General features: G+C 61.8%; 2 protein-coding genes across 6 annotated transcripts in view; one reads left to right on the top strand and one right to left on the bottom strand.

Annotated features, from left to right (window-relative positions):
- Positions 1-1,303: 1,303 nt before the first annotated feature.
- Positions 1,304-10,916, top strand: RCOR2 (REST corepressor 2). The gene is made up of 12 exons (XM_067544013.1): positions 1,304-1,515; positions 3,754-3,810; positions 4,570-4,650; positions 6,129-6,181; positions 6,607-6,768; positions 7,664-7,788; positions 7,988-8,057; positions 8,276-8,509; positions 8,667-8,744; positions 8,978-9,035; positions 9,269-9,495; positions 9,762-10,916. The coding sequence occupies exons 1-12, from the start codon at positions 1,389-1,391 to the stop codon at positions 10,104-10,106; spliced, it is 1,617 nt and encodes a 538-aa protein (XP_067400114.1). The 5' UTR covers positions 1,304-1,388; the 3' UTR covers positions 10,107-10,916.
- A 1,697-nt stretch (positions 10,917-12,613) lies between these two features.
- Positions 12,614-17,107, bottom strand: part of MARK2 (microtubule affinity regulating kinase 2) — a 98,061-nt gene continuing 93,567 nt past the window's right edge. For all 5 annotated transcript variants that reach the window (XM_067544007.1, XM_067544009.1, XM_067544010.1 and 2 more), the window contains 2 exons: positions 15,650-15,694; positions 12,614-15,292 (listed from right to left, as the gene is read on the bottom strand). In XM_067544007.1, coding sequence (XP_067400108.1) covers positions 14,941-15,292; positions 15,650-15,694 — 397 coding nt within the window. In that variant the 3' untranslated portion in view covers positions 12,614-14,940. The remainder of the gene's footprint in view (positions 15,293-15,649; positions 15,695-17,107) is intronic.

The raw sequence follows: 17,107 nt of genomic DNA, 5'->3' as shown, positions 1-17,107 counted from the left end.
CAGCCATCTATCCATAAATATCCATTTATCACCCATCATACCTCTTCATCAATCCATCTCTATTTGTCTCTCCCCATATATACTCCTCTATCTAATCTAGCTATCTATATACATATTTAAATCTATGTATATACGTTTCTTATACTATTCATCCAGCTATATCCATCCACATATGCTGTCTAAGCACATCTGGTCGAGGCGGCATACAGTGCAATAGGCAGAAAGGGGAGGGTGTGTGTTGGGTGGGGAGAAATATATCAATTGCAAAAGCTAGGCCCCCTAGCCTCCTGCTGGGGGGGGCGGGGGTGTCTCTGTCTCTGAACAGCCCTCCCCATCTCTCACATTCTCTCCCTTTCATCCCTTCTACAGGGAGAGTGGCATTTTAAAAGAAAACATAAAGACCCAGCAGCTCCTCTCATTCAGTGAAGACTCCCCACTCTTTACATACACATCTGGGCTCAAGTCCCCCCCCCCTTCCGTCTGCCTCTTGCCCCTGCCTGCTCCCCTCTGGCCAGATGTGCATCCAGGCGGAGGGGTTCAGCTGGGAGGTGCTGAGGCCAGGGGAGCTGGAACTACTTTTCCCCAGCAGCAGCAAGCAGCAGGAGCCGACCGAGGAAGCTCCAGTCTGACTCTCATTGTGTGTGTGTGTGGGGAGAGACGGAGGCAGGCACAGGAGCTCCTGTAAAGCCTCCTGCCCACGCAACTTTCCCACCAGGGTTTCCCCCTCCCCCCCACACACCGAGTCAGCCCCGGTCCTCTTGCAGCATCCCCAATCCCTGGAACCGGGACCCCCCCTTTCCACCCCTTACTCCTGGAGGTCACTTTTATTTTTGTGCACAAGTTGCTACATCTTTGGAGGAAGAAAGAAGCCATAGGAGAAAGAAACTGGGGTCAGATCGCCCCCTTGGGAGAGAGTTGGGGGGAAATCCCTCATTTTTAACCCAACTCCTTCCCTCCCCCCGCCCCCCCTTTCCTTTTTTTTTTTTTTTTTTTTTTTTTTGCATTTGGTAGGTTATTTTTTTGCGGTGGGGGGGAAGCATCTGGAATCTCAGGTGTTGGGCGCAAAGGGGTTGGAAAGTCCCGTCCCCCCCCCATTTCAGGGGAGTTTGGGAAACTTTGAATGGGAGGAAAGATTTCAGTCTGGGAAAGGAAACCCTGAAATCCTCCCCCCTTTGCAAGGGATTTTGGGGATCTCTCCATCCTGGGATCCGCCCCCCACCCATGGATTTTTCTGGGGTTGTAAGTTTCGCTCCTTCGCTGTTTTAATTTTGGATTGTTTCAAGTCGCCACCGACCAGCGCGCGTGTGTCCTCCACCCTGCACCAGGGCTCAAGGGGGGATTCCTGTGGTGGAGGGGGCCGCAAAGCAGGGGGAACTGGAGGGGGGGGAATGCCTTCCGTGATGGAAAAATCCGGCCCGGCCTCCGGGATCCTGTCGAGGAGCCGGGCGAAATCGGCCACCAATGGCAACCATCAGACCTCGGAGGATGAGAGCAGCGAAGAAGAGCATTCGCACGGTGAGTGCCAGACTGGGGGCACAGCTATTGTGCAAGGGGCAGGGAGCCAGCTCCGGTCCACACACGGATCACGCGTGCGGGTGTCCCGGAATGGGAGCCGGCGAGGATGCTTTACTTGCGCCACGCATGTGGAATGGGGGCTCGTGACACGCCACGGGTGTGAACTAACGGGGGTCTCACGCCACGCGTGCGGTCCGGGGAAGGGGGGGGAAGGTCACGCCACGCTTGTAGACCGCACCTCCTCGTGGAGGAGAAAAACTCTGCTGGAGTGCGAGGCCCCTACGGGTCAGGGCTAGGGAGCTAGCGACAACTTCCCGGGTCTGGGCAAGTGACAGGGAGTGAGTGACTCGGTTCCCCCAGAATCAGGGTGTGCGTGGGGAGGGAAGAACCGGAGTACGATGCTACCTCCCTTGGTGGCTTGAATGACCCCCACTTTCTAAGGCGTCTCGGGATCCCCTCCTCACCTGGCGTCCAACGGGGCGAGGTGGTGACCCCCACGGCTCCTAGGGTTAGCTGGGGCGGCCCAGGGCTAGAACACAGTGTAGAATACAACAGTGCTGGGGTATTATTTCCCCTCCAGTCCGAGCTGGGCCCGATCCCTAGGAGCGGGGGGAAACAGAACAACAATGGGCTGTCGGGGGCCAGCCCCTTCCCAAACTTAGCCCCAGGGGGAGCAAAGGGGGCGCTCCCGGCTGAACAAAGAGCCGAGGCATCACTGGAAGGTTGGTTTTGCTAACAGCTCGACCCCATTGTCCCCTGGCGCCCTCGTGTGTGCCTGTCTCCCAGCGTCAGCCGGATTTGTTAGCCCCCCCCGCACACCAGCGCCCGCAAGGGTTGTGCGGGGGGGGAGGGAAGGAAATTGGAGAGGCCGATTCCTCCCACCGGCCATGTGGAATCCGTTTGGGGAATGGAGGGGGGCAGTTACGCCCCTTTGCTGCTGGCTCTGGGGAGGCACAAACAACCCAGGAGCATGGGGGGGGGGGAGGGAGGAGGAGTCAGCAGGGTGGAGTGCCGCTCTGCTGCTTGGACACCCTCCCTTCCCAGCCCTGTTAGCCCATCACTAAGGAAACGGGGTCCTCACCTCCGAAACCTCTCGTGTTCCCCCAAGCGTGCAGGGGGGTGGCATCCTACCGCCCCCAGCTGGCCAAGCTACTGGGAAATCTAACCCCCCTCCCTCCCTCCCAGCGGGAGCGCCTGTCACAGCTGTGCCGCAGCCAGCCACCACCCCCTGCGGCGGGGGGAGCGTGCATCTTGGAGGGTGGGGGTTAGATTGTGTGCAGGAAGGGGGCAGCTACCTGGGTGGTACCCATCAACAGCTGGAGTCCTTCCCACCCATCTTCCCTATGGGTGTGGGATCCCCCAGGAGCAGCCTCCCTCCCTCTCCTCATCGCCCCCTCCCTCGCGTGTGTTTCTTGGGCCCCGTGCCGGAAAGTGAAAGCAGGGCAGCTCCAGTCCTTGGCAGGCGCTGGCTAAATGCTTCCAGATCAGGCTGCAGCTGTGACAAGTCAGGCTCCCTGGGAAAGGGAGCAAGGGGTGGGGTAGGGAATAGAGAGGGGAAATAGGGTAACCGCCCGCCACCCGTGAACCAGTGCGTCTAGGGCTAGATTGCTTGGCCAGTTCGAAGATGCAGCCTCCTCGAGAGGGGGGCCGCGGGGGCTTGCCTGGTGCTGGGATGCAGTCACCTCTGGGGAGGGCTGTCTGGGCTGATTAACAACAAAGCTACACTGTAGTTTGGGAAGTGAAAGAGAAGCTGTACTTATCTGACAGGCTATTTAGGAAGACTGGAATTTCCAGACCTAGGAATCAATGCTGCATTAGGGCCTGCATCGACTGGGAGGTGAGAGCCCCCTAATGAGCCCCAGTTCACTTCCTGCAGCACAGCACCCCCTAGCGCTGCACTGGGGCATTAAGGTCAGCACTGACTGCAGGGCAGAGCACCCCCTACTGGGTCCCCTGCAGCACAGCGCCGCCTAGTGCTGCACTGGGACATTGGGGTCAGCGCTGACTGCAGGACAGAGCATCCCCTACTGGGCCATCACTTCCTGCAGCACTTTGGGAGGCCTCCCAACCAACCTGAGTCACATCCCAGCCCTGCACTGTGCCAGCTCAGAGCTCACAGGAAGGTCCAAGACTTCCCTTCCTTGGGGGTGGAGGGAGAAGGGCTGGGGGCCTAACTCCTGGGTTCTCTCCTTCAACTGTAGCTGCTCCCTGACACCTGCCCTTCTCCTTCCCTTGTAGACAGCATGATCCGGGTGGGGGCTGATTACCAAGCTGTAATCCCTGAATGCAAGCCAGGTAAGGGTACTGGTGCTATCTGGATTCCTGGTGGGGGGCCCCAGAGACAACAGGGGGCACCTATATTAAAAATCCTCTTTCCATGCCTCCAGGACCAATGGCTGTAACCCCCCCCCCCCACCCCTTGCTCAGTGATGGGGTGAGCAGAGATAGGAGTGCAGGGGTTGGTTTGTCTGCAGGCAGCCTTTCCCCCTACATGCTGAGGGAGCCCCCTCCCCCAAGCTAGTGCCTGGGTGGGATTAAATGGGGGTACTGGACTTTGTTAAGGTTCAAAAGAGTGGAGGAACAGAGGGGAAATGTGTCCTCACTTCCTCTCTGCATGGTGCCCACCCCCGCCTACACCCCACCTCTCCCATTACCAGGAGCAGACCAACATGTCTCTCCTCCCCCCCACTTGTGCACGGGCACAGCAAAGAGCTTTTCCTGGCATAGGGCCACAGGTGCCTCCGCTGCCAGTTGGGCTACTAGGGGGCTCAATACAGTTGCTTTTCTCTCACTGGGACTCTGGGTTGGGATTGAAGGCATCATCAGAGCTGTGTGGTTGGGGAGAGCCCAGGGCTGGCTTAGCAGGAGGCTGTGAGTCAGGATTGAGGAGCACTGGCAGAGTTGTGAGGGGACCTTAGTCCAGGCTTCCCTCTCCATTTTGTGGGGTGAGTCTTAGAGCAGAACAAGGTTGTTAGGGGCTGCATGATGGGTGGGGCCCAGCAGTGTCTAGGGGGAGCTCTGTACTGACCTTTGTCTCCTGTCTGTCTGACACAGAAAGTCCTGCTCGCTACAGCAACAAGGAGCTAAAGGGGATGCTGGTCTGGTCGCCCAACCACTGTGTGTCTGATGCCAAATGTGAGCAGCCCCTGGCCCCTATCATTAGCACATGGGCACCGCAGCCAGGGCACCCACTGGCTAGGTCTGTTCCCCCTCCCAATCCCCTGTCTGGGCAAAGCATCAGCCCAGCAACCACCTCCACCCCTCTCCTCTCCTCCCTGGCCCAGCAACCCCCCTCCATTCTTGCAGGGCAATGTCCCAACCTAGCCCAAAACATGGCCCCCTGCCCCAGCCAACTTACCCAGTGCACTCCCCCTTCTGCGCCCCCAGTCCACTGCACTGCCCATCTCCCTCAGCTCAGCCCCTCTCCTTCACCAACCCAGCATGCTCCTCCCCTCCCTGAGATCTGCCCCTCCAGCCCCACCCAGCAACCCTCACAACCCAGAGTGCTGCCCCCTCCTCCAGCCCAGCAATCCTCTTTGCCTCCCCAACCCAGCATGCCTCCCCTAGCCCAGTGCACTGCTCCTGCCTGCAAACCCTTGCCCCCAAGCACAGTGTGCTGCCCCTCCTCCCCTGGGCCAGCAAACCTCTCTCCCCCTTTCCTTGGCCCAGTAACCCTCTCTGCCATGCCCAGCATACCATCCCCTTCCCCCTTCCTCCGCCTATCCCACAGATGTTATAGATGAGTCATTCCTCTCCCTTCAGCTCTGGCTCTGGTGAAGTTTAGGAACTGGGGGAGGTGGCTGTGGAGTCCCTGTCACTGACAGCTTTGCTCCCTCCTCTTAGAGATATTCACTACTCAGGTCCCTGCTTCCCCATCCGGCAGGGCAGGGGGAGCTGGGGTCAGAGAAATGGAGCAGGGACAGGCCCAGGCTGCGGATCAGCTTCTTGCACTGGGTGGGGGAGAGGATGGGCTTAGACAGAGTGTCTGGCCTGTCATTCCCACATAGTCTGTGGGTGAGACAGGGAGTGTGGGGGGGTGGAGGATGGCCTGGATGGTTGGCACACTTGCTGATATTAGACCCCAACACAGAGAGACAAACATCCAGCCCCACAGCATCACACCTCCCTCCCATGCACACCGCCATTTATCAGACGCTATCCTGCGTGCAACTCCGTGTATCACACGTCCACTCTGCATCAGACATGCCGCCCCACGTGCATCCCCATGTATCAGACATGCCATCCTGCGTGCAACTCTGTGTATCACACCTGCCCCACATCAGATACGCTGCCCTGCGTGCACCCCCATGTATCAGACACGCCGCCCCGCATGTGCACCCCTGCATCAGGCACACCTATGCATGCATGGCCAGTATCAGACCCCTCCCATACACACACCCAGTGTTGGACACCCCTCCCCCCACATTCAGTATCACACCTACCCTCGCCCAACACACACCTAGCATCACATCCCCTCTGCCATGCACGTGCTGTGCTGTCTCAGGCTGATCTGCACAGTGGATGTGATGCCTGGGGTGGTGGGAGTTGGGACGGAGGGGACGGTCCTGCAGGAAGGAGTTGTCCTGATGACTTGTCTCTTGCCCCCGCCCCAGTGGACAAATACATCGCAATGGCCAAGGACAAGCACGGCTACAACATTGAACAGGTAGGGGCATGTCTCCCCGCCGCACTGCATGGGGCAACCGCGTGGGGGTAGATCCCCCCGAGTTTGGCCCTTCTGATTCCTGTGTCTCCCCAGTATCCAAGGATGCTACCCCATCTTACCTCATTACGCCCCGGGATTCCTGACCCAGCCCCCCCAACACACATGCCCAGGATGCTGCCCTATCCTTGGGATACTGCCTCCCACTGTCTCCATCTCACCCTCCCTCCATTGCCCTGGGGATGCTATCCCCTCCCTCTCACCACTTCCCCCAACCCCAGGGACACATCCCCCTTACCCCAAGGACACCCCAGTCTCCACCCTAGCTCATCATCTTCTTTCCACCTTGGGGATGCTCCCCATCCCCATCTCATCCTCCCCTCCCCCCGTGGATGCTGCTGCACCTCTCATCCTCCATCTTGCCCCAGGCCCTGGGGATGCTGCTGTGGCACAAGCATGATGTAGAGAAGTCTCTGGCTGACCTGGCCAACTTCACGCCCTTTCCAGACGAGTGGACGGTGGAGGACAAGGTGCTATTCGAGCAGGCGTTCAGCTTCCATGGCAAGAGCTTCGCACGCATCCAGCAGATGGTATGTGCCCGCCACACCCCCTCAGCCAGGAAATGGTTCCTGCAATTCACTCCCTGCAAACAAGCAGATGGTACATTCCACTGCACCCTCCTCCCTCACACAACTAGCACATGGTACCTTCAATCTCCAGGCAGCTGGCACATGGCACCTGACCCCCTGCCTTCCCTTGGGCAAATGGTACCTGCCACCCCACCCCCACAACCAGCAGATGGCATGACCCACACTGCCTCACACCTAGCAGATGGTACCTGACAGGCCCGTTCCACCCAGCCAGCAGATGGTACCTGCCATCTCTCCTGCAGCCAACAGAGTTGGCATATGCTACCCTACAACTGCCCCCCCAGCCATCACATAGTATGTTCCATGCACCCCCACCCATCAGACTGCATCCCCCCCACACCCAGCAGATGGTATATGCCACCATGTTCCCTTTCCATCTCCCCCTGCAGCCAGCTGATGTGGTGTATGCCAACCCCCCGCCCTGTGTGATGGTGCCACTTCACCCTTATGGGGGCCTGGCATTGGGGTGGGGACTTCCTATACCCTTTATAGGTGGGGGCCCAGCTTCCTGCCCCATGGGGATGCTGGCAGACATCTCCTTGCTCTCCCCATGCAGGCATCACCTCCTATCCCTCACCCTGCCAGTCATCCCATCCCTACCACCAGTCTCTCCCACGCCCCAGGCATCTCCCACCCCTCTCCCCATCCTATCGCTCCCTTGAGCCTCTCTCCCCCCTCAACAAGCATCTCCTTCCACTCCAACTCCCTCCCTCTGTGCTCACCGCCACCCCACTGCACAGATGTCTCATCCCTCCCCCACCATTCAGTCTCCTCAAGCACCTCAACCCCCTCATTCTCACCCAGGCATCTCACCCGCTCCCCTGTCTGCCCCCAGCTCCCCGACAAGCTGATCCCCAGCCTGGTGAAGTATTACTACTCCTGGAAGAAGACGCGGAGCCGCACGAGCGTCATGGACCGACAGGCCCGCCGGCTGCTCAGCAAGAAGGAGAGGGATGACAGGTGGGGTGGGCAGGGTGAGGGAAGGGGGCAGATTGGATGGCCATGGAGGGGGTGGAAGGCAGATGGTGGGGACATGGGGGTTTGTGGGGGACAGGCTGGGAGGGCACTCGGGGGGTGGGAGGTTCTGGTTGGGGGGTAGGCTGGAGGTCTTGGTACCATCCCCTCTAACCCATGCCATGCTCCCTCTCATCCCCCCCAGTAACGACGAGATGGAGGAGGGACGGGCAGCCAGCGAGGGGGAGTTTGATGCCATGGACCCCAAGAAGGAGGTGAGGGGTTGGGAGTGGGATGGCTCATGGGCAGGTGGCGGGGGAGGGCACATCCTGGGCTCTGTGCTGAGGAGGTGGGAGGGGGGTTCTGGGCTGCAGGGGGTCACTAAAGGGCGCTGTACTAGAGGGGGCAGTAGGGGGCACTGTCATGGGGTGCTGTGCCACAGCAGGTGTCCCCAGGGGGTGCTGTGCTCAGACCAGCTCCATTCCCTGCACAGCCCAGCTACCAGAAGCTGCCGAGCAGCCGGCCGGGCCCAGGGTCCGGCTCGGGGCCTGTGAGGAAGGAGGCGCAGCTGTCGCAGTATCGGCACCACCCTCTGCGCTCGCGCCGGCGCCCCCCCAAGGGCATGTACCTGAGTCAGGATGACATCGCTGGCATCTCGGCCAGCCCCGACGTGGGCACCCTGGCACTGCGCCACCTTGACTCGCAGCTCGTCTCCCTCAAGCGCCAGGTAACCCATCACTCCTGCCACTCCCCATTCCTGCCACAGGCACCTGGTGCTGCACTACCTCGACTCACAGCTCGTCCCCCTCCAGCACCAGGTAACCTCCCGCCCCCTTCGCCCCTAGCTCTCACTGACAGGCCCCTTCTGTCCCCCACCTGCCCAGGTCCAGTGCATCAAGCAGATCAACAGCAGCATGAAGCAGGCCCTGGAGGGTGGGATCGACAAGCTGCGGCCCCCTGAGGTGAGATGAGGGGCACCGACCCCCATGTGGGGGGGGGCAAAGGAACCAGTCTCTCTTGTGGGAGGTGAGGTGCTGGCCCCAGCTCCCATGGGGCACAAGGATTGCGGAGAGGAAGGAAAAGCCCAGTACCAGCCCCATGGGGTTGAGGGAGAGGGTGGGACCCCAAGGGGGGGAGGGAGTGGGGGCTGGGCAGGTCTGAGTCCCAGTCCTGACGCTCTCCACTCTCCCGTCAGGGGAACGGCAAGTTCAACTCACGCTGGACCACGGACGAGCAGCTGCTGGCTGTGCAGGGTGAGCCAGGGCCGGGGGGTAGGGCCCCTTCTGCCATGGGTGCCCCCTTGGTATCTTATGTGACTCCAGCCCTTCGCTCCTGGGCTGTAGCTGGTGCCCCTCTCTCCTCCCCCAAGGGTCCGTGCGGGTAGCTAACCCCAGACCCCCTCTCTCCCGGTGCTTGTGGCTGCCCCCCCTCCTGGTGTGCAGCAACCCTGCCCCACATGGAGAGCTGACCCCTTGCCTCTCCCCAGCCATCCGCAGGTACGGCAAGGATTTCCAGGCCGTGGCCGGGGTGATCGGCAACAAGACTCTGGCCCAGGTGAAAACCTTCTTCGTCAGCTACCGGCGCCGCTTCAACCTGGAGGAGGTGCTGCAGGAGTGGGAGGCTGAGCAGGGGGGGTTCCCGGGGAGCCGCTCCCCCCCCCATGACACCAAGAGCTCCAGTGCATCATTGGCCAGCAGTGAGGAGGACGATGAGGTGAGGAAAGGGTGGGACCCCTGATCTGCACCCACAGACAGCCCAGCTGATGCCCCTGAATTCAACTAGCAGCCCCCTGCGATCCAGCCATCAACTCTGCCACACACAGCTCCTGGGTCTGCCACTTCCCTCAGTGCGACCCACGGCCCCCTACCCTGCCAGCCCTGAGCACCCCACACGGCTCAGCCAGGGCCCATCAGTCCGACCTAGGGCCCCCTGGGCACCCCACACGGCGGCTCCTTGTTCACTCTACTCTTTCCTTGCAGGTGCAGATCACAGCCGTGTCCCGCTCTGCCCAGCAGCAGCCGCAGCCCCCGGTGTCCACCCCAGCGGCCACACCCTCCGCCTCCCCCCGGCTGCCGCCCACTACACTGTCGCAGCCTCCCCCCTTGCTTCGGCCCACCCTGCCCACAGCACCTACGCTGCACCGCCAGCCGCCCCCCCTGCAGCAGGGACGCTTCCTGCAGCCCAGACTGTCACCCAACCAGCCTCCCCCGCCACTCATCCGGCCTGCTGCCTCCCGCCCCCACGGCCGGGGGCCCCAGCATCCCTCCCCGCTGGTGGGCGTGGCCCTGGAGCCTCCTCCTCCCTCCTCCTCCAGCTCTCTCTGAGGCTGGGGAGGGAGGGCAGGACAGCTAGAGACCCTTGCTTCTTTGGGTCCCTGGATCCTGCTTGGTTAAGGGGGCAGGGGCTCTATCTACCCCATAGTGACATGCAGGGGGGTGTCTATAGGACCCATCCACCCCCACCAGCTGGGATTGAAAACCCCCCCTCCCCAGGAGAGGGGAGAGACTGAAGGACTTGCATTGGGTGTGGCCAACCCCCTGGCCCACACCATGGTCCATTTGGACCCTGGGCAGGGTCCAGGAAGGGAAGTGGGTACCAATGCCAGCTGTGGGGAGCCCGGGGGAAAGGGGATGTGGGGGGAGGGGGGTTCTTTATCTGTAGAGGGATCTGTTCAATGGGGTGTTGCACCCCCTGCTGGTGAGTCGTGCCTAGTGCAGGGCAGGGGCCCCTCCTCACCCCTGGCAGCCCAGGTGGATGGGGGGCAGCTCCTACCTGTGGCTGAACGAGCTGGGAGCACGGTGGAGGGGCAGGAATAGCACAAAAGGCCCCCTCCAAAAGGGGGGCACAGTTCCCTCATCTAAGGAGAGCCGCCTGAGCGCCAGGGGCTAGGTCGGGGGGCAAACAGCAATAGCACTGGGTGAGGCACTTGCGGGGGAGCGTTGAAGAGGCCTTGGAAGAAGCACAGAGTTTGGGGGGGAGGGTCAGGCATGCCCTTCCCCCCCATTTAGAGGACAGCAGCCCAGCCGGCACCTGTGCAGCCATGGGGCATTGAGGAGACACCCCCACGTTAGGCGCATGCTGCCCTGCTGGGGGTGGGGGTAGCTGTGGGCAACGGGGTATCTGTAGACGGGGCATGTAGCTGCAGCCCCCAAGGGCAGGCCGCATGGGTGGGGGGAGGGGAGGAGAAGGGGAGGAGTCACGGGGCAGTTTCTGTTCCTGTTGCATTTTCAATAAAAATATTTTACTACACGTGGCCGGAGTCCATCCCTGTGCCACCCTCCCAGCCCCACAACACAGTACCCTGCCCCACTCTCCCTGGCTGCCCCACCTCCCCTCCCCATACACCATCCCAGCCTCCTCCAATTCCCACCCCAAATTGCCTGGGGCAGGAAAGGCCAGGGCACGAGGTGCCCCATTGCCCTGCAGGCTCTGGGGCTCCAGGCAGGCGGGGCCCACAGCCGATCTAGGGCACTGGCCCCCAATGCCCAGGGTCAATGTCTCCACCCCCCCAGCCAAGACAGTGACTGATGCAGCTGCCCCAGCAAAGGTTTAGGCTGGAGCTCAAATGCTTGGCTTGGCTGGGCAGCTCCCCTCACCTTGCAGAGGAACTGGTCCAATAAAAGCTATTGCCTCACCCACCCTTACCTCTGCGGGCTGGGGCACTGCGCTGCCCTCCCCTTGGAAAAGGGGCAGGTTGGGTCCTTCCAGCCAGAGGAGCCCAGCCCCCTGCACAGCAGCCAGGCGAGGGAGCATTTTTTTTGTGGTGACAGTTCGGGGGCCCACCCACCCCCCTGGAGCCTGCTGCCCTGGATGGCTGGGCTGGGCATGTGAAACCAGCCCCTTGAGTCGGGGTGCCCAGGCTGGGGGCAGTGGCTTGCCCGTGAGAGGACACTGGGCCCAGGGTGAAATCCAATGGGGCGCCCCCTTTGGGCTGAGCTGAGGCTGCAGCACCAGGGACTCCGCAGCTCCCGACTATAAAGGGGCCCAGAGGAGGGGGCAGCGTTGGGGCCCAGCCCAACAGGTGCTTGGCTGAGCAAAGGCCAGGCCCATGCGCTGGCTGCTGAGCACGGAGTGGGGCTGAGGAAACTGGGACGGCTGCAGGAGGGGGCCCCACTCCCCCTGAAAACAGTATTTCGACAGGACCTTACAGCTCACGCGCTGGCCAAACTGCACCTGCCCCAGTGCCAGGGAGAGGGGGCAGGAAGCTGTTTATATAGGCCGGGGATCCTGCTGCTGCATTGCCCTGGCCTCTGGGCTAGTACCCAGAAAGCCCCAATTGTGCAGCTCCTTGGGGGCTGGGGAAGGGCTGCCTGGAGCCAAAGGAGTGACACCGGGGGGGAGGATACAAAACAGGAGGCCGCAGCGGCTCTTTCTGGAAAGTTTTAATCTAGAACCTGGAAAACTACATCAAATCGCAGCTCTGCTTCAGGGCCCTGGCAAGGCCAAATCCCTCCAGGAGGGGGCAGTGGCAGGGTCCAGCCCCCCAGCAGGGGGCACTATAGAGCCCATTCCCTGACCCCCAGCAAGGGGCAGCATCAGGGCCAGAGCAGATTTTTATTGGTTTTTTTATTAAAAAAAAAAAAAGAAAAGAAAAAAAAAGGCATTTTCTGATCAGAATAAAACAAAAGACCACTCACAAACCGAGGTATCAGTACAGATATATACAGGCTAGGGGGAGGGGCAGAGCCCCAGGGGGCAAAAGAGCCCCAGGGGCCAGAAGTACATTTTTTAGCATCACAAGTGAAGCTATGATGGGTGGAGAAGCCCGGGGGTGGGGGTGGGGTAAATGTTAGGGCACTGAGTGCAGGGAGGGGGAGGGGGGATAGGGTGAATGCGATAGCCAGTGCTGGAGGGTGGATAAGGGCACCAGTGCTGGGCCCTCAACCACCAGCTGAGGGGATGCTGCTAAGCCAGGGCCAGCTGAGACTGGAGGTGGATGTTAGACCCTCTCCCCCTAGCACCACACAGCTGCTGCCCTCCCTGGCAGGCTGAGAGGGGGGACCCCACTTTCCCTCTGCCCTTTCTTGGCTTCAAGTACCTCTGCCCCGCACAGTCCAGGGCTGTGCCCCTCCCCCGATACAGTGCCTACCCAGAAAACTGGGGGGAGCAGCTCTGGGCTCAACCAGGGCAGGATAGGAAGGGGACCTCCAGTGAAACTGGGGGGTCTGGCTGCAGGGACCACCTGAAAGCACCTCAGCCACCTGGGCAAGGCCTCCCCTCCCCATGCCCCATGGGAGGGAAGGCCAGTCATTCCAACCACAGCTTGGGCCGAGGGGGAGCCATAGCTGAGAACCGGGGGTGCCCGCGTTCCCATGCCAGCAAGTAAGCGAGCGCCCCCCCAGCCCAGCCTGTGAGGGGAATCATTTGGCATTTACAAACAGCCCCCCAACAGGATCATCCAAAGTCCAGCCGGGGTGGCCTTGCGTGGGACAGGCCGTGGCTCCCACAGCTCCTCCCCCCGGCACTGGGAACAGGACAGGGGCCGGGCCAAGCAGATGGGGGAGGGATGGGGGGCTCACTCTAGCCCCAGGCTAGACAGTAAGCACAGTAACGGGAGCCAGAGCACTAGGCCCCTCGCTGCACAGGACAGGTCCCAGCAGTGCTCACTGTTGCTAGGAAACAGAGGGTGGGGGGAGGCCTTTCAGCCATAAAAGCCCTAATAGGGAGGCTGCTCCAGGGAGACCCTGCCCCGCCCTGCCCCACATGGGGCCAGAGGGGAGTGCGTCAGCCCTAGGGGGCACTAAAGGGGAAGCTCAGATCAGCCCGGGCTTCCTGATGCCCAACAGCCCCTCCACTGCCCAAGGCTAGAGCCCCCTGGGGGTCCCGCTGTACCCAATGCGGCCAGGGGCAGCCTGCTCCAGTGGCCAGGGGGTGGGGTGGGGTGGGAAGAACACCAGAGCTGCAGTGCAGGTTAAAAACATTCTCTTTATTGTGTCTAGGGCTGGGGCTCAGCTCCCCGGCAGCGCCCCCCACAGCTGGCCTGGGGGAGACGCACTATTAACCACCCCCCACTTGTGAGCTACACATCTGGGGGGCGAATGCGTCCATCTGTCCCCCCCATCCAAATACAGGATAGGCAGCAGGTGAGGGGAGGCTGCAGCCGAGGGCCCCCCAAACCATATCCAGTCCCTGCAGATTCCCTCCCAATCGGTCCCTGGCATGGCCCAGCTGGGGGCCCATTCGAAGGCTGGGGGGCAGCTGGGGAGGCAGTCGGCCAAACAAGTGCTCCAGGCCAGAGCAGGGGAGCCCCGCGCCCAGTCACAGCACCCCCCCAGCATGAGCAGAGCTGGGGAGGGGCTTGTCCTACGGGGCCTGATCACCCCCACCCAGGGCAGGGGCTCAGTCTGGGAGCCCACATGCTACAGCTGGCAGGGGGAGAGGCTGCCACCCCCCCCATTAATGCCCAATAGTGGGCACCCGCAGGAAGGCGGGGCCTGGCTTTCTGAGCTACCTGCGGCTGCCCCGCCCTGTGGGAGCTGCCCCCCACCGCCCCGCCCCAAGCAAGCCATAAGCAGCCTGCCCCAAGGACAAGTCGGTGCCTGAAGGGGGGCTGGGTGAAAGGCATTGTGGGAAGGGGGGCCGGACTTCTCTGGCTTTTAAACCCACTTCTCTTTTTGGTAAGAGCTCCCGGCCATGACGGGCGCCCGAGGGGCAGTACCACGATTTGCTGGGAGCCCGCATGTTGGCGGCAGCAGAGGGGGCCAATGCTGTCCTCCCCCGCACCTCTGCTGCCGCTGCCCACAGCGGGGTATCAAAAAATAAACATTTCTCCAATTAATTACAATCCTGCGAGGGGGAGGAGTGTGCGGCTCTGTGTCCCCCCATGCACTATGGGGGGGCGCACGTCTGCACGGGAGCCAGGTGTGCCCCCCTTCCCTGGTGCACGGCCAGGGGGGCGCCTCGGCACAGCAGTGGGGGAGAGGAGGCATGTTTCTGCACCTCCTGTCCCGATGCATGGCTGCGGGTCTTTGAAAGGTGGGCGGGAGCGTCTCCAATGCCCCTTCCCCGGCACACAACCCGAAGGGGGAGGCTCTACGTCTCCGTGCCCCCCCCCCGGCACACCGCCGTGGGGAGATCCTGCAGCTCAGGATCCCCTCGTCCTGGCCCAAGGGCGTGGGGGTGTCGGGGCACATGGGGCGCAGCGCAGCAGGGGGCTGGTTAAAGCTTGAGCTCGTTGGCCACCTTGGAGGCAATGTTCTTGAAGGCCATGGAGGTGCCCGTTATCCGTTTGAAGCGCACGCCATTGAGTGACAGGCGCGGCAGCTTGCACACCTCCATCTCCCACTGCACGAAGGAGTCGTGGCCGGGCGCCCCGTGCATGCACAGGAGCATGTACTTCTCCTGCAGCTCGCACTGGCAGCTGTTGGCATCCAGCACCTTGCGGATCTCCTTCATCATCTCATTGGGCTCCATCGAGCTTGTCGTCTTCATGCTCCAGGTGAAGCGCAGCGAGCGTGGCTTGGCCTCCCGGTTCTCATCCCGCTCCTTGTCCCCGCCCACCATGTGAGGTCTGCAAGAGGGAGACGGCGTCAGTGTGGCGGGGGTGCCCCAGCCGCCAACACTCCCCCCCCCGGACTGCCCAGCATCTGACCTGACAGCTGGAGGAGGAGACAGAGGCGGCATTAAGGACAGATGGACAGACAGACAGAAGCAAGGGCAGAGACAGAGGGTGCACTCCAGCCAGGGGCCCCCAGAGAGCCCCGAGCCAGCTGGGAACCCTAGAAGAGAGGGAGCCCCAGGCCAGGGTGCCCCCAACAAGAACCAGACAGGCAAAGCGAGGCTGAGCTGTGCCCCCCTCCCCAGGTTGCCCACTCCAGATCCCATGGCTGGGGGGCCCCAGGGAGCGGGGAGGTGGCTCCATTCTCACCTGAGGGTCTCCACTCGGTCTTTGCTCTCTGGCTCATGCGGGTTCCTCAAAAAACAGAGCGGGAGAGTTTAGTTTGGAGGGGGCTGGGGAGTGAGAATGCTGATGGCCCCACCCCGGGGGGGCAGTCCCCACAACTGAAGGGGGACAGCAGGAGCATTGGCATGAGAGCTCCCGGCATGCCCGGCTCCAGCAGCCTCACGCCTAGCGGAGGAGCAGTGCATGCTGGGAAAGGGCACTGTGGAGAAGGAGTTGCTGGGAGCCCTCCGCACTGCCAGGGCTCCCAGTACCAGCCCCCAGCCAGGGTACAAGGGAGACCCCGAAGGCAGGCAAGGCCGGAGCAGGAGGCTATAGGCCTCCGTGAGCTGCACTGGGGTAGGGCTCCGAATGCCATTGCCTCCCCAGGGTGGGGGAGGAGCTCGGTCCATACTGGGGGGCGGGGGGCATAGGGCCAAAGGGGCATTACTCGGTGGCCACAGAACAAGCTGCCACTTGGCAGCAGCACTCACCCCATCCTCGGTCAGGGATGGGGCCAGGCTGGCAGGAGCACCAGGGAACCGAAAGGCAGGATCAGGCCAGTTTGACAGACTAGGGAGTGAGTTACGGACTTGAGAACAGAACCCAGGAGTCCTGGCTCCCAGTCCCTCCTACTCTAACCTACTAGACCCACCCCCCAAGCCAGGGTCCATTCAGAAGCAGATCCAGGGGCAGGGATGGGCTAGAAGTCCCCCCTGCGGGGACGGCCTGACACCTGCTCTTCCCAGTAAGGGAACCAATACGGGGGCAGAACCGGCTCAGAGCCAGGACTACTAACCCCAACTCCTCACCCACCAGATCTGCTTGGAGGAGAGCTGACTAGAGCCCCCTTCTCCATGGTCTTTTGGGAGTGCCCCCCTCTGTCACATGATGCTGCTGATCCCTGTCCTCTGAGCCCACCTGCTGTGCAGCCCCTGGGCCAAGGTTCCTAATAGCAGGGGAAGGGGCAGGCTCCAGCCAGCAGTCAGGCAGAGGGGAGTGAGCGGGGCTGGGTTGGGGGGAACCCCACCCCCACACACTTTCCATCCAACTCCCACCCTGCATGCAGGAAGCAGAACCCCGAAGCCCTGATCCGTGCCAAGCCGTGGGCCTGGGTAAGGCAGCCCCCGAGTCCTGCCCAGCACCAGAGCTGCTTCTTGTTCTAACCACTGCCCCACACTCCCAGCATTGCTTCTCCTGGGAGAGGCCCCCAGCCCACACAGCCTCATGCCCACTCTCACGCTGAGCACCATGGCCCAGCCTACGCTCAGGCCTGGCACACAGAGACCAGCTGAGCGCAGCACAAGTCCCAGGGGATGGGCACCCCTGCATGGCAGGGCCAGGACCTGCAGCACCCATCTCCGGCTACAGACCCACTTCCCAGCTCCTCAGGGCAAGATCCACAAGGGTGACACCCAGCCTGGGGCACAAACAGCACCAGGGCAT

Source organism: Emydura macquarii, unplaced genomic scaffold (assembly GCF_026122565.2).
Source record: "Emydura macquarii macquarii isolate MOO-44397 ecotype Brisbane River unplaced genomic scaffold, CSIRO-AGI_Emac_v2 contig_968, whole genome shotgun sequence".
Lineage (NCBI taxonomy): Eukaryota > Metazoa > Chordata > Testudines > Chelidae > Emydura > Emydura macquarii.
Note: the sequence above shows the minus strand (reverse complement) of the source record. Positions and strands in the feature narration are given on the sequence as shown.

Bases quoted from the DNA above. Each gene is read 5' to 3' on its own strand.
- RCOR2 (XM_067544013.1), top strand. From the start codon at position 1,389: ATGCCTTCCGTGATGGAAAAATCCGGCCCGGCCTCCGGGATCCTGTCG. The intron at 6,769-7,663 runs GTATGTGCCCGC...GTCTGCCCCCAG, and splicing joins TCGCACGCATCCAGCAGATG to CTCCCCGACAAGCTGATCCC. The intron at 8,745-8,977 runs GTGAGATGAGGG...CTCTCCCGTCAG, and splicing joins ACAAGCTGCGGCCCCCTGAG to GGGAACGGCAAGTTCAACTC.